At 51.4% G+C, this 19,295-nt stretch overlaps 8 protein-coding genes across 8 annotated transcripts; 4 read left to right on the top strand and 4 right to left on the bottom strand.

Moving 5' to 3' along the window:
- Window position 1: 1 nt before the first annotated feature.
- BKA67DRAFT_652357 (acyl-CoA N-acyltransferase) lies at window positions 2-520 on the bottom strand (the record flags this gene model as incomplete). Its single annotated transcript, XM_046106151.1, has 1 exon — window positions 2-520. One exon carries the CDS (start codon window positions 518-520, stop codon window positions 2-4), a length of 519 nt encoding a protein of 172 aa, XP_045963229.1.
- A 727-nt stretch (window positions 521-1,247) lies between these two features.
- Window positions 1,248-2,630, top strand: BKA67DRAFT_508509 (major facilitator superfamily domain-containing protein; the record flags this gene model as incomplete). Its single annotated transcript, XM_046097160.1, has 2 exons — window positions 1,248-1,441; window positions 1,499-2,630. The coding sequence occupies 2 exons, from the start codon at window positions 1,248-1,250 to the stop codon at window positions 2,628-2,630; spliced, it is 1,326 nt and encodes a 441-aa protein (XP_045963228.1).
- Window positions 2,631-4,100: 1,470 nt separating this feature from the next.
- On the bottom strand, window positions 4,101-4,504 carry BKA67DRAFT_543550 (uncharacterized protein). The gene has a single exon (XM_046101193.1). The coding sequence runs from the start codon at window positions 4,480-4,482 to the stop codon at window positions 4,297-4,299; it is 186 nt and encodes a 61-aa protein (XP_045963227.1). The 5' UTR covers window positions 4,483-4,504; the 3' UTR covers window positions 4,101-4,296.
- A 3,206-nt stretch (window positions 4,505-7,710) lies between these two features.
- On the bottom strand, window positions 7,711-7,979 carry BKA67DRAFT_543542 (uncharacterized protein). The gene has a single exon (XM_046101192.1). It carries the CDS (start codon window positions 7,947-7,949, stop codon window positions 7,734-7,736), a length of 216 nt encoding a protein of 71 aa, XP_045963226.1. The 5' UTR covers window positions 7,950-7,979; the 3' UTR covers window positions 7,711-7,733.
- A 942-nt stretch (window positions 7,980-8,921) lies between these two features.
- On the top strand, window positions 8,922-10,100 carry BKA67DRAFT_510720 (mannitol-1-phosphate 5-dehydrogenase; the record flags this gene model as incomplete). Its single annotated transcript, XM_046097350.1, has 1 exon — window positions 8,922-10,100. One exon carries the CDS (start codon window positions 8,922-8,924, stop codon window positions 10,098-10,100), a length of 1,179 nt encoding a protein of 392 aa, XP_045963225.1.
- A 2,574-nt stretch (window positions 10,101-12,674) lies between these two features.
- BKA67DRAFT_529278 (coatomer WD associated region-domain-containing protein) lies at window positions 12,675-15,411 on the top strand (the record flags this gene model as incomplete). Its single annotated transcript, XM_046099041.1, has 3 exons — window positions 12,675-13,078; window positions 13,144-13,500; window positions 13,572-15,411. The coding sequence occupies 3 exons, from the start codon at window positions 12,675-12,677 to the stop codon at window positions 15,409-15,411; spliced, it is 2,601 nt and encodes an 866-aa protein (XP_045963224.1).
- Window positions 15,412-16,242: 831 nt separating this feature from the next.
- Window positions 16,243-17,382, bottom strand: BKA67DRAFT_652353 (vitamin-D-receptor interacting mediator subunit 4-domain-containing protein; the record flags this gene model as incomplete). The annotated part of the gene is made up of 1 exon (XM_046106150.1): window positions 16,243-17,382. The coding sequence occupies one exon, from the start codon at window positions 17,380-17,382 to the stop codon at window positions 16,243-16,245; it is 1,140 nt and encodes a 379-aa protein (XP_045963223.1).
- Window positions 17,383-18,292: 910 nt separating this feature from the next.
- On the top strand, window positions 18,293-18,725 carry BKA67DRAFT_652352 (ubiquinol-cytochrome-c reductase complex subunit-domain-containing protein; the record flags this gene model as incomplete). The annotated part of the gene is made up of 2 exons (XM_046106149.1): window positions 18,293-18,384; window positions 18,569-18,725. The coding sequence occupies 2 exons, from the start codon at window positions 18,293-18,295 to the stop codon at window positions 18,723-18,725; spliced, it is 249 nt and encodes an 82-aa protein (XP_045963222.1).
- Window positions 18,726-19,295: the final 570 nt, after the last annotated feature.

Genomic DNA, 19,295 nt, shown 5'->3' with positions numbered 1-19,295 from the left:
ATCAGCCATAAACGTAGAAGCTTTCCGGAAATAAGTTTCCCGCAGGGTTCTTGTATGACCCTTCGCCGATCCTTCTGAAATCAACCTTCTCGTACAGTTGTATGGCGGCTTTATCCTTGCTTAACACATTCATTACGATTTTCACCTTATTCTCCCGTGCCCATTCGCACGTCCTCTCAATCAGCGTGCGGCCGAGACCCAAACCCCTGGCGTATTTTCGCACGAAGAACCGCGCAACCACGACACACTGTTTAACGTCTGCACCGCTTCCTGGGAGATCCAGCAGTGCTCGGACCGCAGGTTGATATCCTTTTGCTGCCGCAATGATAGCGACGTGTCCGACCACGACCTCATCGTGTACTGCGACCCAGGCTTCCACGAGGCCATCAGGGTTGAAAAAGGCGGCGGCGTCCGCGGTGCCTTGAACGGGGTAGCCATCTGTACTGTAGACATCCTCCAGGGCTGCGACCAGGGCGGCAAAGTCGTCCTCTGTGCGTAGACGAATATCTGTGGTCGCCATGATCGATTGCTTACACCGAGCGCAATAGCAAATCGACTTCTTTCAGAATAATAGACGTTTTGCCAATGATGCGCGTCAATCGGACCGAAAGAGAAGTATACGGAGTATAAGGAGCCGCATTTATCTAGCGAAGGCGTTATGTAATACGTCAAGTGATGGAGGTTTCCGCGATGTTGAAGCTAGTATCTGCGCCCCTCTATCAACAAATGCTCCACTTCCGACTCATGAAACCCGCCCGTATACTCCGTATGTACCTCTATCCCTGTGCAGGAACTCTGCAAAGGAAGCCGGGGGAAAAAAGAATACCCCGAACCCGCTGGATCTAGTCGCAGAATGATGCGTCAAATGGCGTCAACATAAGAGAAGACTGTCGGTTTCTGCTGGCTGCAGTAGCTGATTGTAGTCTCCTCCGACGTCGGGCATCGTGACACCATATAATCGGCACCCAACCGAGAGAGTGGAAACCCGGGGTTGAGAACTAGGCCAGCTGGTGCGGTAGGATGATGCCCGGTAGGCTATTCCGGTGGAATTCCATCTCCACATTTCCACATTTCCCCAGCCTTGCCCCCAAACCGCAGGTGGGAACCAATTTGTGGTACCTAATAAAAAATGATTACCAATTGGCTTTGATCCGCTATGTTCTCGGTATAAATATCGCAGTCATGGCGCCTCATTTTCGTCCCTTACGCTGTGGTGCGAATTTATGTGGTTGAGGCAGGTTATAATGATGTCGAATAGGGATCACAATACGATCACTCCAGCTGTCCAGGTCGCGGACATTAACGATGGGATTATTGCGGAGGTCCAGAAGTCGGAAGCTCAGCTCGCAACTGAGAGCGTGAAAGGTGATGAGCCGCCGGATGGAGGAGTTACCGCTTGGTTGCAAGTCCTCGGCTCGTTCTGTCTGTTTTGGAATCACTGGTAGGTGAAGATAAAATGAGTCGTTCCTAGATCTTTTATGCTGAAAAGAATTCATAGGGGTCTAGTCAACGCATTCGGTGTCTTTCAAACATATTACCAAAATGAGCTGCTCACGGAAATGTCCCCATCTGCAATCTCATGGATAGGCTCGATCCAATCGTTCTTGCTCCTGTCTGTTGGCGTCTTGTCGGGGCCACTGTACGACAAGGGGTACTTGCGGTCATTGCTGTTGGCTGGAAGTGTTCTGATTGTGATAGGATTGATGATGACAAGTCTGTGTACGCAGTTCTGGCAGCTGGTGTTGGCACAAGCCATTTGCATCGGTACGGGAACGGGCATACTCTATATACCTTCCCTAGCCGTGATCCCACAATATTTCCACCGCCGGAAGGCACTCGCATTGGGTCTCGTCGTGTCTGGATCGAGTTGTGGTGGTGTTGTATATTCCATTATTTTCACGGAGCTTCAACCCAGGATTGGGTTCGGCTGGACATTGCGTGTCATGGGCTTGGTGGCCCTTGCTATGCTATCCATTGGATTGGCCGTTGTCCGGCGCCGCGAGGAACCGTCGACAAAGGTTCGAACTCTCCTCGACCTGCCTGCTTTCAAAGAACGGCCATACGTCCTCTATTGCGCTACCCTCTGTACCAGCAACATTGCGTTCTTCACACCAATTTTCTACATGCAACCCTTCGCGCTAGTACATGGGTTACAAGGCCAAGATGTTGCGCTGTACCTCGTCGCGATCATGAACGCCTGCTCAGTTGTGGGACGCTTGGCACCTTCGCTCGTCGCCAATAAGATTGGACCTGTTCAGACTCTTCTCTTCTCTGTGTCGTGCACTGCAATCACCGTGTTTGCTTGGATAGCCACAACCACGGGATGGGGCAACATTGCCTTTGCTGCCTTCTTTGGGTTCTTCTCTGGTGCGATAGTTGCACTTCCTGCAGTTGTGCTTACTAGTTTCACTCCTGACCTTAGTCGCCTGGGCACAAGGTTAGGTATGTCTTCTGTATTGAATGCCGTCGGGTCCTTGATTGGTACTCCGATTGGAGGCGCGATTCTCAGTGCAACAGGCAGTTACCTTGGTGTTCAGCTGTGGGCTGGCTCAGTTGTGACAGTCACAGCTTTTTGTCTTCTTGCTCTTAGATTTTCTCTCACGGGAATGAAGCTGAAAGCAAAGGCATGAGATTGACGTTAGCCAAACTTACAAGAAATCCAACATTGGAGTGTGTTTCAAAGTTCAATTGTGGCTAGACAACCGAAGGGGACAATTGTGAAGGGTCGGCATTGTACCAAGTTTCGGGACCTGTATTGAGCAGTCAATACGACAGCAAGTATTTTTGCATATGAGCCGGAGGCGATTCACATAATTTCTCGGTGGGAATGGCCCAGATCGCCCTAGGTCTTGCTACCATTTTGACTTCCAGTGGGCTGCAAAAAGGACGGATACTTCAATGCACCCAGAGTCCACTTATTCGATGCTTTAATATTGATCATATAATGAATCTGTTCAAAAATTGGATGGGACGAGTCCAATACTCTTAAATTCAGGTGAAGGCCACACCCCACAGTGAGAAACCTCTGCGATCGGTATACTATGCCCTCTGCGACGCCGGGCAATTATTGTGACCAGCCTGACTCCTATGCTGTTGCGTAATGCTGGAACAGAGCAATTGAACATGGAAGTCAGTCAGAGCAAATAGCTGAGGATTTTTCAAAAAATTTCAGTCGCATAAAGGCCGTTTGATCTCTTTGTCAATGAGGTGTATGTTCCATCATTTGGTGTGACATAAGACAGACAGATCCCCAGTTGGAACCGCAGCATTGGGAAATGATTCGAGTTCCTAGAGTTGAAAGAATTGGCGCGTTGAGGATCCTAGACAATAGGCTATAATTTGAATCTAACTCGGGCGGGGGATGAAATAAATACTAGTTACTTTTAAGTTTGATCTTGTCGAGTCCTACTTTCGGATATTGGAACAGACGAGTATATTCTCTCACCCCGCAGATCCGGGGATTTGTTCGTTGACCAGGGTTTCAACCACTATCTATGCGTTGTGTTTATATGGTGGCATCTGATTCAATCAGTCTTACTAGGTATTTACCAAGTCAAAGCATTGTGTCCGGCAAAAAGGCGTCCCGTTCTTTATACTGCTTACAGACGCATGCCGTCAATTATTAGCTGGGCAGATCGGCAGAGCAATATGGCCTCTTCACGAAGCGCTTCCTTATAAGGCCAGGTTGAATGCGGAGTGCTTAAAGAAAGAGTCAAAACTCATCTAGGTTGTGGCCAACCTTGACCCACAGAGCTTTTTGAAACGGGCGGACAAATCAAACTCACCTCCCCTAGCGGACGTGGTAATCCTTTGGTGGCTGATCTAAGGCATATTTTCAAAAAAATCTCATCAACTTCAATCGTCGGAGCACCAATGGTTGAAGAGCTCGCTGAATTGTGATGAGCCTGCTGTCCTTGCGTTGGACCCTCACTACTTGTCATTTGTCCGTAAAGACGAATGCAAAACTGATGCGCAGTGCACCGGACAGTGTATACCAACAGCAAGCGATCTGCTGTTAAGTGAGGATGGAACATTCGACAGCTCATAGTTAACAATATCAACCAGGAGAAATAAGAAAACAGAACGGCCTAAAGGCGCACATCGAAGAGAATAATATACCATTGTTACTATACTCGAACCACATCGAATCATGATTTTCTGAAAGACAATCCCTGCCGGACTATGGGAAAACCAAAACAAATGACCACATTTCTCTCTCAAGGGCGTTGTCTTCCCTTAATCCTCACTCCAGAGTGTTATCATCAACGGATGCATTCTCCTGTCTATACCGTGAACTTACAGAAGGGTGGCTCGACTCCAAACAAGTAAGTCTAGGCTCAAAGAGATTCTTCTTCCTTGCTGCAACATGCCACTTGACCAGTTCGTGGAATATATTACACAAGTCTTGTGCCTCCGAGCGGTAAAGACGCCTTGTATCAAATAAGCAGGGCCACGAATTGCAGGCACGAATGTTGAGAGCATACTAACTCGGACAGACTAGCTGTACATGGCGCTGCTTACCACGTGTACTTTCAAGCTTCTGAACTATGCGAGAGTGATTTATTCTCTGTGAAGTTCTTCATTGTAAACATGCTGGTACTACGCTTGGGGCAGACTAGAGGTGTATGGAAGATTATATACTTGTCATCGCTGTCTATCATGCACTGTCAGATAATCCTCTTGTCTGTCTTCTCAGGCATCGGAGCAGCTACAGCGTCTGAGGCCCCCTAGGAGAACGAAATACAACATCAGCAATCGTTCAGATCTTTGGAGCATATGAGACTATTGACGGTTGGTAAAAATCAAGGTCCGCGATATACGAAAAGCCAAGCTGAGTAACATGCGACGACTCTGCAGGTTCGAACAAGGGGTGTGAAGCTTTGTTGCTCATCACGTGAGCTGTGGCTTCTGGATACCAGCAGTTCTTTCAAGGTGTTGCTTCCGCCGATCGATCTGCCAAACGTTTCTAGTACATACGAGACTGGTACGTGAGTTATGAACTACCTTCAAACCAGCAGGAGAAGAAGCTAGGTCGTCCTCTCGTCATCCTGTAATGCATTATTCTCCTACGCGACCGACGGTGTAAGCTCTTCGCACCGACTGACTCGTGGCAGACATTCGCTAGCACATCTCGCCGAAAGAGGCCTCCTCACTAAGAACGATCCAAACGTGTCAGATCCGGCAATCTTCATTCTTTGAAGGCATAGGGCAATACGCAGTGGGCTAGGCAATGTTAAGCGCTCGGGTCGAATCGGCCCCACCTGAACGCAGGAGATCCGGCAAATACGCCGAAGGACCGCTCTGTTTCGGGGTATCTCAGGGCAGTCTTCCGAGGAAGCGCTGGAATAATATTGAGGAATTTTAACATACTGATATTTAGTAACGAAAAGGCCCGGGTCTCATGGTTACACTCGGGCAAATAACATAAGCGAATAGTCGAGTGTCTGGGGTTTGCAGGAAGCCCATCAATGAGCTATGGAATTGAGGCATAAGTGCGCATGTTTGTGATGGGTAGACTGCTGATCCCGGCCCGAGTAAGCGAGGAAAAACACACGACAAGCAATAATGAGTTATTTTTCCGGCCAGGCGATGCTAGGTTAGCATTGCTGAGGTTCCAACATGCATATTTGCCTACATCTTGCCACTGGCGAACCCGCTTTGGGCATAAGTCCGCAAGCACGCTTGACAAAAGGCTTCCATAATTGTGAAGAGACCACGATGGCAACGTGTTCGCAATGTCGTGACCATTGGTGTGGGTTCGCCCATCGTTTGCCGATAGCAATCACCTAGTTACAACTCGAGACATGTGATGCCAACACTGTTGTGTGTGTGTGTGTGTGTGTGTGTGTGTGTGGAGCATCGTCGTGTGTTTTTCGGAGTGGAGTGACTTCGGTTGAGTGTCAGCCGTCCAGCAATGCCTTATGGCAAAAAGGTAAAGCATTGCAGCACAAGTGTAATGTTTCTGCCGAGTCAACCTCTTCTCTGCTGGGGCAAACACGTGCTTCGAGTACGATCACGATGCCTCGATACTATATGTGCTAAATTGGAAGACCCAAAAAAAAAAAAGGTCCAAAATTGACATTGAAGATCAAGCATATCAGAGGGGAATGTGTTCGATGCGGCCGATGCGAATTTTGGGACCTTTGCAGATTATAGTGTCATTGCGGATTTCCTTTTCTGCGCAACTATCTGGCAAAAAGGCCTAGGCCTTCAGTGGATTAGTGGACCCAAGAGTGATGCGGGTTCAGCTCTTGCATGGATGAGACAGTTTGATAGCGATCATGAAGTCAGCGGAAACAGAAAGGAAAGTCAACATATGGCCATATACGTTGCTGAGCAGAGTCGAAGAAGAAAGCAAAAGTTTCGCAGCCTCATGCCTTGTTTCCACGAGGCTGCATCTATGGAGCGGCAAATGACCTGCTCAGCGCCTTTTTTGGGAGTCTGTGATTACGGAGTGCAGCGCGGGGTTCTCCAAACGTCTCGGACGACACTCAGTTCTGCAAGGTGATCGGATCGGAAAACGGAGGATAGACCTGCACTCCATCAAAAAGGACCCATCAGAACATGGCATGCAACTTGAACCACTTTTGAGTTTGTAACACGATAATTGCATGGCTGAGAGTCTCGTCCCATACTCACTGGTACGTGCAATGACGAAACTTTTTCATCTACGCCGTGTACAGTCATTCAGATTCATGACCTAAGATGCGTTGCACGCAATAGATCTGGCTTCTGCTAAATAACAAGCAACAAACAAATGAACGCCTTTTCCATGCAAACTCTTTCATCAGCTCACTCATGAGCACGCGCAATGCATAGCGGTAACCTTACTGTGAATATATAAAGGAGGCATTCCAATTAGAGTGCATCTTGTTGGGTCTTCAGGGGGGCTGTTGCCAGGGACGAGCCGAATCACATCACGCATCGCTGTGAATGGTTAACAAATCGGGAGACGGCCTACGACAGAGTTCAAGCAGGGTCTTGCGTGGTGAGGACTTGCTGCGCAGTGAGGTCATTGAACATACCACAGAGGGGCTGAAACGGTGAGAATGAGGGGCAGTCCACTTTCCCCAGGGTCCTCATTGCAACCGTTATGGTAACGGCTCTAAACGTTGCCCTGATGAATGTCCGTAAAGGTTGGTGATTGTCAGGTACGGAGGCAAAAATGTCTAAAACAACATTCTGCCATGATTGCACAATGGCATCCATGATTGCCATCCCGTGCATGATTGCCGATGTACCCCCCATGGCCACTTGTGCTCTAAATATGGGATATCTGTGACTCCAGCAAACAACATGTCGTGCCCCAGTTGCGTAGAACGACGCTGCTCTAGCCGTGTCCTTTGCTTCTATCTGCAGTGTCTAGGGCCATCGGCCAATGAAGCATATTTGCATTAACTCTGCCTCACGTCCGTTTTGGATGCGGTGCTTTTCGCGCATAAGGGACAGGAGAATTAAATAATTGCTGCAAGGTTGGCGCAATAAGCACATTACACTGCATCTCAGTCCACATCGCGCCGCAGTAGTGGAAGGCTGGCCCATGGAGGAAGAATACGGGGAAATATCTGGCACGAACATGTCGTCCCCATTTGTGGCTGCATTATCCGGGGGTGCAATGTACAGAGAAGGGGTCTTCCCCAAATTGCGGCAGATTAATTTCTATCGGATATTTCGGTTTTTGAAATGTTGCACATGGCTGTCGTTTACAAACGCGCGTAAATATGCCGTGCCGATCAACCAAAATGCCGCGACTGACTACTACAAGCACAGGAGAGTTTCGCAGCCGCTGGTGGTGGGCGCCTGTGTATTGATTTGGGGTCGGTCAACCGCTGACCGGTGGTTGTGAGACATTGGCCAGCGCTGTGCAGCAGCATGGTAGGATGCCGGAGGTGAGGAAGTCTCCAAAGCAAAGCCGTCAAGCATAATGACGATGTTAAGCTCACGATCATTGTATGTCTGATTTGTTGTGATGAAACAGGGTTCAATTTTGAAGCAGCTAGACGCAGAAGGAATGGGTGGCTGGCTGCATCGAGGATTCAGGCCCAGCCGGTCCGTTTACTTACTTGGTACAGTATGATACAATCTGGCCATGTGAAAATGGATGAAGTGTAACGGCAACAACGGACGGATCGAGTACAGAAAGCTCCACTCCACGATAATAGTAGTGGGGCAGTCTCGAGACCCGCGGCAGCAATGAAGATGCTCACTAGTCTAGGTGAAGTTATTTAGGCAAGCAACTGAGAGGGACAGATGCAAATCCGGCTTCTTTAATCAGCATAGTGAGTTCAAACACCCCCAACTTTCTCGAAACCATCGATTTCAGCGGCTCGAGTACTGCTTCGTGACTTTGTTGCATCACTTTAGATCTGTTGTGCTTAACTTACCACTGTGGCATCAGTTGGCGACTCGAAAGATAACTGGGCAATCCAACAACGTGAACAAACTCCACTCACACTCGTTCCGTATCTTCCGTATCTTACTTTGCAGTTTTCTCTGATTGGATCCCCCCCCTAGCGCATCTTGCAAGGGTCAAGGCCAAGATAGCACACTCCCGTTTATGACGCCAAGTCTGAAAAAGAAGTGGGCTGTGTCAATGAACCGTTTCCACTTTCACTTGTCTGGGCACTCGCATTTCATAGGGAACAGACAAGCCAACGCTCCTTCCAGGTGACCCCTCCACGGTGTCGTCAGACGTCTAAGCTCATGTGTCCGTAACATCATATAAAGTTCTGGACTTCCCCCAATCTCACGATCCGATTGTATTCATCCATATTACCTCAACTATAAAGCCTCATACCGAAGCCCAAAGTCCAAACCCCAAGTCTACCTTTCCATACAAGGCCATCTCACACAAACATTATCTACCACCCCCACTTTACCACTTCACTTATACCATTCAGCAACCTTACACATCCTTCACAATGGGCAAGAAGGCTGTTCACTTCGGTTCCGGCAACATCGGCCGCGGCTTTGTTGCGTGTTTCTTGCACGAGTCCGGCTATGAGGTCGTCTTCGCCGATGTTGTCGACAAGCTTGTTGACTCGATAAATGCCAGCAAGGAGTACCACGTCATCGAGGTCGGTACGGAGGGTGTCGACAAGCACACCATCACCAACTACCGCGCCATCAACTCCAAGACGCATGAATCTGAGCTTGTCGATGAGATCGCAACTGCTGATGTTATCACTTGCTCTGTTGGCCCCAACATTCTCAAGTTCATCGCACCCGTCATCGCCAAGGGTGTTGACAAGCGATCGTCCGATCTCAAGCCTCTTGCCATCATTGCTTGCGAGAATATGATCGGGGCCACCGATGCCCTCGCTGAGCACATTAAAGACCCCAAGAATACCCCATCACACCGTCTAGAAGACATGCACACACGAGCCCGTTACGCCAACTCGGCTATTGACCGAATTGTACCCGCTCAGGACCCTGATGCTGGCCTCGATGTTACCCTGGAGAAGTTCTACGAGTGGGTCGTCGAGCAAACTCCCTTCGAGGGAGGCCACCACCCCGAGATCCAGGGCATCAAGTGGGTCGACAACCTGCTGCCTTACATTGAGCGTAAGCTCTACACTGTCAACACTGGCCATGCCACTGCTGCCTACCACGGATACAATCGACAGAAGAAGACTGTCGACGATGCTCTGAGAGACAAGGAGATCAAGGACGAGGTCACTGCTGCTCTCGAGGAGAGCAGCAAGTTGATTGTGGAGAAGCACGGAATCGACGAGGAGGAGCAGAAGGCTTACCGGGAGAAGATCATCAAGCGTATCAGCAATCCTCATTTGGCTGATGCCGTTGAGCGTGTTGGTCGTGCTCCTATTCGTAAGCTCGGCCGCAAGGAGCGTTTCATTGGTCCTGCCGCCGAACTTGCTGAGAAGGGCCACAAGGTCGAGGCTCTCATGTTTGCTGCCGAGATGACTTTCCGCTTCCAGAACGTCGAGGGCGATGAAGAAAGTGCTGAGCTCGCCAAGATCATGGCTGAACACAGTGCCGAAGAGGTTGTCATCAAGATCTGTGGCTTGCAATCATCCGACAAGCTCTGGCCCCAGGTTGTGGAGGTTGTCAAGCGAGTCCAGGCTGACAGCAGCGATTGAATCCCTGCCAAGCTCTAGCTCAGTGAGAGTTGGGGCTTCTTCTTTTTACACTTAAACACTTCTTTTTGCATGAGACATGACTAGCAAGGCGTCATCGGGTACAGGCGTTCGAGTAAGCTACCGGGCACAGATTTACGGATTGCATTTTTGGGGTTGCTGGCCATATTATGGACCAAGCATATGGTATGAAAGCATAACAAACGAGGCATATCCTGTAAAGTGATGGTACAAAACCTCGTCAATACAAAAACTTATCAAACACTGTACTGTTACAAAACTTGCAACTAACTACTCGTACGTGGTGTGATGTATAGCTTGAAGCAAAGTTCACTGGAACACAGAAAAGCATTTCCTCTACAAATTTCATAGTCGTCAATATGCCAATGTACCAGCCGAAGTCTCGACTCAGGAAGGGTTTATCATAGCGATGAACTATCTTGGACAGGAGCGGTACAAACGATCCATACCACATTAATATCCCATCGTCAAACGTTAAACTTTTTATTTCATACTCACTTGTTGCACTGGTGACTGTTCTGTCATAGAGGCTTCGCTGCACACATCACGTCCACGACTTGACAACATTCTCAATGTCTTGCTTGCATCTCAACATGACGAGCCAACCAACTTTCGCCCACAGTGCGTTACTAATCGCATGGTCCAACTGCATCTCGACTGACTTATGATGCTGTACTTCCGTTCAAGACGATCAGCAATGCTTACTAGCAATTGGCTGGACTAACAAAGACGATTCGACTCCTGACGTCTTGAATGATGTTCTCGGTAAAGCGACCGCTACCGTCTATGGACAGAAATCTACGGGTTTTTTTTTCTCTCCTTTTTTTCCTTCTCTCCTTTTTTTTTCTTTCTTTGCTAGACTAGGAGTTGTGTTGAACCTACTGCCTTGGGTTGATGGCGGGATCGTGTACGCAGTGCACTCACAACTTTCGCGCTTCCATATAGAGGCTGGATACTAGGACCTGGTGTTTCTTGTCCGAGGATTAGTTGAAGAGATGGCTAGGCAAGCCTGACAGTCGTCCACCATGCCAGAAGGAGTGCACATTGATATGTTGGGTATCGGCGCTAAGAAAAGAGACGCAGCGGAGAGCACTTGCTGAATCGAATGCGAACGAACGAGAGAATAATGGTTCAAGAGAAATACTGGGATGTCCGAGGTTGACGGTCATCTGATCTCGATGCCATTGTTATACTCCACTCATAAGGATCATAAATAGCCATAGCCATAGCAATACTTTTCCTGGCAATACGCACCTACCGACGAGACTTTTGCCGCCAGGGAGTGATTGATGCTCCCGGTAAATATCATGGAAAATGACCGTATTTTTACATGCTTGTTCGCAAATCTGACTGAATCAGTTGCCTTTGACGCGAGGGATCCCTCACAAACCAGATACTACATGGGAGGCTCCATTTCTCTTCCACAGCAATTATCGTATTTGATGACAGTAGTATCTTGTGCCCCAAATACGATAATTGGTGCGGGATAAGAGATATCATGCATGATAGGAACAAACTTAGGCGATTGAAACCCCCCCCCCCCCAAAAAAAAAGGGAGGATGCTATCGAGTGCACAGCGGAAAGAATAGCGAAGCTCATAGAATCAATCCACGGATAGTCACACCTACCAAGCGCCACTGCGCCAAATTCTTGTCTGAGACCTCTGAAAACTGTTTGGCCTAGATTGCTCGCTGTTGAGGGGCCACTAAGTACTGAGGAGTACATGTGAGGCTTAAACGTTCCCAAGTCCTTGTCCTGTGAACTTTGTGTGATGTACATCCATCCCCTACCGTAAAAATGGCAGTCGTTTCATCCATGATGGCGCCAGCTTTCTGTCGTCGGTGCAGTCGGATGGCGCCGAGGTTAGTGTAGATGTGATTGAGTAGACCAGCCATAATATGCTCGACTTCCGAGTGAGTGTAGTGTAGTGTATTGACTTGACTAACTTTGGAGATCGAACGAACGTTGGCCGGCTTTCAAGGCAGGATAGGAGGCTCACGGTTGAAAGTTAAACTTGATACGGAGCAAGCTGTCCTTCAGGGGCAAGGTCCGTGCTCACAATGGGCAACGTCTAACCAGCCCACTGAATTGCAGCAGGCACAAAGGGGAGAGGCTCGCGGGAGAGAGGCTCTAAGGCCAAGGCCAATTAAGGCTACGCAAAAAGAGTGGGGCAGAATTGCTCTTGCTTGCTCCCTTCCCTGTCCGTCGAGGTGTCCTATTCAAACGTCCAACTCACCTGTGGCTACTGCCGACTGCGAGTAGAGCTCCTATGTACATAGCTACATAGCTTTCGGAGAAGAAGAAGAAGAAGAAGAAGCAGACGAAGAAGAAGACAAAACTCCCCCGGACGACATCTCTTGGCTCCCGATTTCAATCGACCTGGAGCCTGACCCGACTCGACATAAAAGCCAGTCGTCCAAGAGGCCTGGCGGTCGCTATCCCGTACCGTTTATTGCGAACGAACCCAAGCCCCCCCACCACGAATAAACTAACCAATTTCCTCTCGTCTCGTCTACACACCCATATTGATACCAACACCAACGCCAAACCCCCAAGATGAAGCTCGACGTCAAGCGACAGCTCTTCGCCAGGAGCGAGCGGGTGAAGGGCTGCGACTTCCACCCCACGGAGCCCTGGATCCTCACGACTCTCTACTCTGGCCACGTCCACATCTGGAGCTACGAGACACAGCAGATCGTCAAGAGCTTCGAGGTCACCGACGTCCCCGTACGAGCCGGTCGCTTCATTGCCCGCAAGAACTTCTTCATCTGCGGTTCCGACGACTTCCAGCTGCGCGTCTTCAACTACAACACCTCGGAGAAGATCACCAGCTTCGAAGCCCACCCCGACTACATTCGCGCTATCGCCGTCCACCCCACACAACCCTTCGTCTTGACCGCCTCAGATGACATGACCATAAAGTGCTGGGATTGGAGTCAGGGCTGGAAGTGCATCAGAATGTACGTCTGCACCAACTCCGCCGATCGAACCCCCGGCCATGACCGCCCGCTAATACCCCTCATAGTTTCGAAGGCCACTCCCATTATGTTATGGGCCTTGGCATCAACCCCAAAGACACAAACACCTTCGCCTCAGCTTGTTTGGACAGGACCGTCAAGATCTGGAGCTTGGGCTCCTCGACCGCCAACTTCACCATCGAGGCCCACGAGGCAAAGGGTGTGAACGCAGTCGACTACTACCCTCACTCCGACCGACCGCATATCCTGACCTGTTCCGACGACAGGACCATCAAGGTCTGGGACTACACCACAAAGTCGTTGATCGCGACACTCGAGGGGCACACGAACAATGTCTCCTTCGCCGTATACCACCCAGAACTACCCATCATCCTCTCCGGTTCCGAGGATGGTACACTCAGACTGTGAGTTGCAGAGCCCCTACATACGCCCATCCCATCCACCGGGTGGCCTCGATACTGACAACTCTATGTAGATGGAACGCCAACACGTACCGATTCGAGCAGTCGCTCAACTACGGCCTAGAGCGTGCTTGGTGCGTGTCTTCTCAAAAGGGCAAGCAGGGTGTGGCCGTCGGTTTCGACGACGGTGCGGTCGTTGTCAAGCTAGGAAAAGAAGAACCAGCTGTTTCCATGGACGGTTCTGGCAAGCTTATCTGGGCGAGACACAACGAAGTCCTCTCCTCAGTAATTAGAGGCGGCGACGAATCGATCAAGGACAACACAGCCATCACCCTGCCGACAAAGGAACTCGGCACATGCGAAGTCTTCCCCACCACCCTGGCCCACTCGCCGAATGGCAGGTTCGTCGCTGTCTGTGGTGACAACGAGTACATCATCTACACTGCTTTGGCATGGAGGAATAAGGCCTTCGGTAGCGCCTTGGACTTTGTATGGGCGTCCAAGGAGAACAGCAACGACTTCGCCATCAGGGAATCGCCCACCAGTGTCAAGGTATTCAAGAACTTTGTCGAGAAGCCAGGCGGCCTAGATATCCCCTTCCAGGCCGATGGCCTCAGTGGTGGAGTTCTGCTTGGAGTCAAGGGCGCCGGTGGTGTAAGCTTCTACGATTGGGCAACCGGTGGTCTTGTCCGCCGTATCGAGGTCGAGCCTAAGCAGGTTTACTGGTCGGACAGCGGCGAGTTGGTCGCTCTTGCTTGCGACGATACCTTCTACATTCTCCGTTTCTCGAGAGAGAACTATGTCGAAGCGGTTCAGGCTGGCCAGGAGGACGAGGATGGTGTCGAGGCCGCCTTTGAAGTTATCACTGACATCGCAGAGAGCGTCCGCACGGGAGAGTGGGTCGGAGATGTCTTCGTTTACACTAACAACACGAACCGCCTCAACTACTTGGTCGGTGACCAAACCTACACTGTGTCACACTTCGACAGCCCCCAATACATTCTTGGCTACATCCAGCGTGACTCGAGGGTATACCTTGCAGACAAGGATGTCACTGTCACTTCGTTCGCACTATCCCTGCCCGTCCTCGAATACCAGACGTTGGTGCTCAGGGAAGACATGGAGACAGCCGCCGAACTTCTGCCGTCTATTCCCCAGGATCAACTGAACAAGGTCGCGAGGTTCCTCGAGGGGCAAGGCTACAAGGAGCTGGCCCTTGAGGTGGCCACCGACCCGGAACACAAGTTTGACCTGGCCTTGGCTCTTTCTCAACTTGATATCGCTTTGGAGCTGGCAAGGGAGGCTGATGTCGAGCACAAGTGGAAGTCTGTCGGTGATGCGGCCTTGACCAACTGGAACATCCCTCTGGCTACTGAGTGCTTCACCAACGGCAAGGATCTGGGCAACCTTCTCCTCATCTACACTAGCACTTGCGATCGCGAAGGGCTCGCCAAGCTGGCTGAACTGGCCGAGGAGGCCGGTGTGAACAACTTGGCTCACCTGGCCAAGTGGAGTCTTGGTGATGTTGAGGGCGCTATCAAGCTGATGATCAAGACGAACCGTTACACCGAGGCCGCCTTCACTGCCCAAACATACAAGCCCAGCGTGGCAACAGAAACCGTGAAGGGATGGAAGGAGAACCTCGAGAAGCACAAGAAGGCCCGCGTAGCCAAGACGATCGGCGTACCAACAGAAGACGACGACCTCTTCCCAGAGTGGGACGAATACCTCCAGCTTGAACAACAGGGCGGTGCTGTGAACGGCAAGACCAACGGCGTGAAGGCGGACGGTGCCGAGGAAGTAGAAGCAGCCGCCGAGGCAGAAGAAGAGGAAGACGAGGAAGAGGAAGAAGAAGAAGACGACGAGGAGGATGAGGAGGAGGAGGAGGAGGAGGAGGAAGAAGAAGAAGAGTAATTGGTGCTACAGGCGATAAATTGTTGACATTTGTGGTGTTTCTCATGATAAAAGCTTCTGCTTAACCCGGAAAAAGGCGCGGGTTGCGGATGTTAAAACTCGTTTAGACATTGATGATGTGGTGCCTGCCTCGATTAAGATACAGGCGACGAAATAAAGTGGAATAAGTTGAAAACTCTCCTTTGCCCTTTCTATAATGACCGAGGACAAGTCTGCGCCTACTTTCACATTTCCCGCCAAAACCTATCAAGTGTATACAACCATAGCGTAGCAACTTGTACAAAAATGGGCAAAAATATGAAGTTTAGTTCATTTGAACCTTGGAAGTTTCATCTTTTACTGGAAAGGTCTTTTTACATCGTTGAAATACGGTGTTTTGGGTGCGATACACCTCCGAACAGAGTCTAGTAGGGGGATTCCCGCGTAAAAAGCATTAATTTCGCCCGGGGGGAAGGAGACTCCTGTTCGACCAGTTTATATCATCGCGTGTCAAGAGACTAATACGTAAACAAGTTTCGTGATGGCCCCCGCCCGACACCCAATGGGTATGGCACAAGCTCGGCGCAAAAGAGCTGGCGCGCAGCGTCACATGTGATCCATGTTGCACTGGTCACGAGCTGAAGCCACGGACTTATGTCTCAGAGTATAAGCGTGCAGAGAGGATATTTTCCTCCCCAGGAGAAGATTGTTTACTGTGCCAACTATGTACAGAATGGCTGCAATGGCTAAAACATCGATCCGCGGACCAATCGCCGGAGGAGTCGCTACCTACGTCATTGGTTGTTCGGGGTTTCGAGGACTAGTGGTATTCCTAGCCATACGAGCTGCCGTCTAATCGCTATCATCATCGTCGTCATCGGCCCCCATGAACTGGAACTGCTTGGGTTGCTGCTGTTGAGGTTGCGCCGTTGATGATGTTGTTGTTGTTGTTGTTGTCGTCGGCGGCGGCTGCTGCTGCAGCGCATTGGGCCCTGATTCCGTCGCGGCGGCTCCGGCCTGGCTGACGCTCGCACGCCTGGCCGCCTCCTCCCAGGCCTTCTCCTCCTCGGCCCTGGCGCGGTCCCGCTGTTCGCGGTGCCGGCGCTCTTTCTCCTCCCTCTCGAGCCTCTCCTTCTCCTCGCGCTCCTTGACCTCTTCCTCCTCGCGCTTCTTCTGCGCCTCCTCGGCCGCCGGGTCGTGGCCCTTGGGTTCGATGCCCTTGTCCGTGAGGTACTGGATGTTGGCGAGCGCGCCCTGCCGCAGCAGGTCCTCGTTCGGCCACGGTATAAAGTCGGCGCCGGCGGAGGGGTTGATGTGGGCCTGCAGGCCCTCGGGCAGCGTGGTCGTGCTACTGTTGTTATTGTTACTGTTGGCCTGCTGGCCGTTGCCGTTGGTGGTGGATATCGTGAAGTCTCCCCCGTTCACGGCGGCGGGCGTCCCGACAGCACTGCCGCCAGCACTCGTCGTGCCGTTGACCTGTGCGGCCGTGGCCATGGGCGTGCCAACGCCGTTCGGGGTGCCGGCGGCCGCAGGCGTAGCGGCAGCGGCTGGGGTGTCGGCGCCGCTGTCGGGCTTGGTGGTGGACTCGACTGCGCTTGGGTGGGCGCTGGCGAGCACGTTGGCGTTGGGCAGGGTGGTCTTGGAGATCCTGCGGGCGTAGGCGAGCAGCTCGTCGTACTTGATGGGGTAGTTGGGGCCGGCGGGGAAGGTGGTGGCGGGGGTGTTGATGAGCTCCTTGCGGGCGTGGGCGAGCTGGGTCAGGGTGTCCTTGATCTGGCGGTCCAGGCCGGTGGTCAGGGTCCTCAGCCGCTGTATCCTGGCCTGGTTCTGCTGGTGGACCTTGAGCTGGTCGAAGCCCCTCGAGAGCTCCTGCTCGGCTGTGATGAGCTCGCTGCCCTGGGCGAGGGTTGGGTTGTAGCGCGAGATGGAGTCGATGAGTGTGGCCAATGCCTTCTCCACGCGCTCGAAGCGCGCTGTCATGTGGGCGTCCATGTCGCAGTCATGTGTGTGTTGTTTTGCGAGTGTCGTGTCGTGTGTCGCGCGTCGCGAAGAGGGTAGCGGTAAGGCTATTAGGTTAGGTTGGTTGGATGTGAAAGCATGTGAATCAACTGCCGCATAGAAACGGCTGGAGGCAGGCAGGATGAGCTCGTGGAAGTACCATGTACAGCAGCAATGGACGCTAACCGGGCTGAGACTAGCAAGACGTTCTCTGGAAGCTTGGGGCGTGAGGCTTCAGCTCGGTGCAGTTGTGGCGTCTGGTCCAATCACGAACCGGCTGATGTAAATCACAGAGTGTGGCGGTGCAGGTGACCGGCCGGCTTGTTCCGGGGCGAGGCTTCGAAGAATCTCGCGCAAGAACCTCGATTCAATCCCCCCAAAGAAAGCTTGCCTGCTTGCTGCACGGAAAGCGTCACCAAACCCGCATCACCAGCAGACAAATCAGCAATTGAACACCCACCTTTGTTGTTCGTACACCACCGACAAGATGGCCATCCACCCCAAGAACGTAAGCAATTGACAGCTCACACTCACTGCGGAAACTCGACCTCCTCTTCCGCCAGCACCTGGTCCCATTCGACCAGTTGATACCCTTCCTCGTCGCCTTCAAGGTCGCTTGGTACTGATGCCGTCGCCTCCAGATTCCCGGTCCCGCTTACCCGACATACAAAAGCCCATACGGCCCCAAGTGAGTACACTGCAGTCTGTGCGAAGATGTCCCGGGGCATGTGTGTGCGGCCGCGGCCCAGGGGGGGGCATGGTGTCGTTTTGTTTTGTCGGCAATGATCAGGTAGATCTAGGAAGAAAGACAATGGACGAGAAATCAAAAAGGGCGGCGCATCCAACTATCGTGGAAGAGATGGATGTTTATGGGACGTGATGGGTGTCTATGGGGAACGACAAGATGCAGAATCAGGCGACTGACTTTCGTGTTTTCCTCAGGTACCACTACCAGCCCAACCTCGCAGGATGGACTCCTAAGCAATTGACCGGCCTGTAAGCAACCCTGTTGTCCTCTTTATTCCATTTCGGCTGCTGCCAGTCGACAGCTATTCTGCTCCGGAGCGGTTCCTGCGCCAACCCTCTCAAACCCAGATCACCAGGAACCCGCCAGCCTGAGCAACTAAACCGTCAGGTCGCACGGAACGGGGGACAAGCCTGCTAACACATGCACCAACAGTGGCTTCAAGGCTGGTGCTTTCGGTGGTGTCGCTCTCTTCGCCGTCATCTTCTACGCCTCCGGCATCCCCCGTGTACAAGACGACATCCTCAAGAAGATCCCCGGCCTCAGCGCATTCTACGACAGAAGCGTCCCCGCCTCCGACAACCCCTTCTAAACCGCCTGTTTAGACGTCAGCTGATAGAGAGTCATAAAGACGGTCGGAAATAGTACGAGACACGGAAAGCATTTCTGGATGCGAAATAGACAGATCACTCAGCATGCGTTGGCGAGACGGCTCCTGTATAAAATGACACAATAGACTTTTGCGACCTGCTTTTTTGACACATTTTCTCGCAGATTGGTGTTGGTTTCTAGCGGCTTAGAGATCTGTAAGATTGCGCGCCTGGCCATGACTAGAGGGCAGGTGGCTGCCAGCCCCCATTCGCAGCCTCAGCTCTACTCACGAGACGTTACCGAAGACGGCTGATGCCGTTATCCCTTGATCTAGCATGACGACACACCACCGAATGTTGCTCAACTTTAGTTTCATCCGGAGAACCCGCCTCGAATGAGTTGGCAAAGAGCAAGGCCCCAAAAATCCAACAAATCATCAATATGTCCTTCTCCGCAACACTAGTACTTATACCATACATCTACGTGCACTACGTAGTCCAAGGCATAATCATCGCCGCGCTGGAATGGGTCAGTGAGAGCGATGGGCGAGCAATATACCGTGCTTCACTGT

Source organism: Truncatella angustata, assembly GCF_020726525.1.
Source record: "Truncatella angustata strain MPI-SDFR-AT-0073 chromosome Unknown BKA67scaffold_1, whole genome shotgun sequence".
Taxonomy (NCBI): domain Eukaryota; kingdom Fungi; phylum Ascomycota; class Sordariomycetes; order Amphisphaeriales; family Sporocadaceae; genus Truncatella; species Truncatella angustata.
The sequence above is the reverse complement of the archived record's forward strand: the minus strand, read 5'-3'. Positions and strand labels throughout refer to the sequence as shown.

Bases quoted from the DNA above. Each gene is read 5' to 3' on its own strand.
- BKA67DRAFT_543550 (XM_046101193.1), bottom strand. From the start codon at position 4,482: ATGCTCTCAACATTCGTGCCTGCAATTCGTGGCCCTGCTTATTTGATA.
- BKA67DRAFT_543542 (XM_046101192.1), bottom strand. From the start codon at position 7,949: ATGATCGTGAGCTTAACATCGTCATTATGCTTGACGGCTTTGCTTTGG.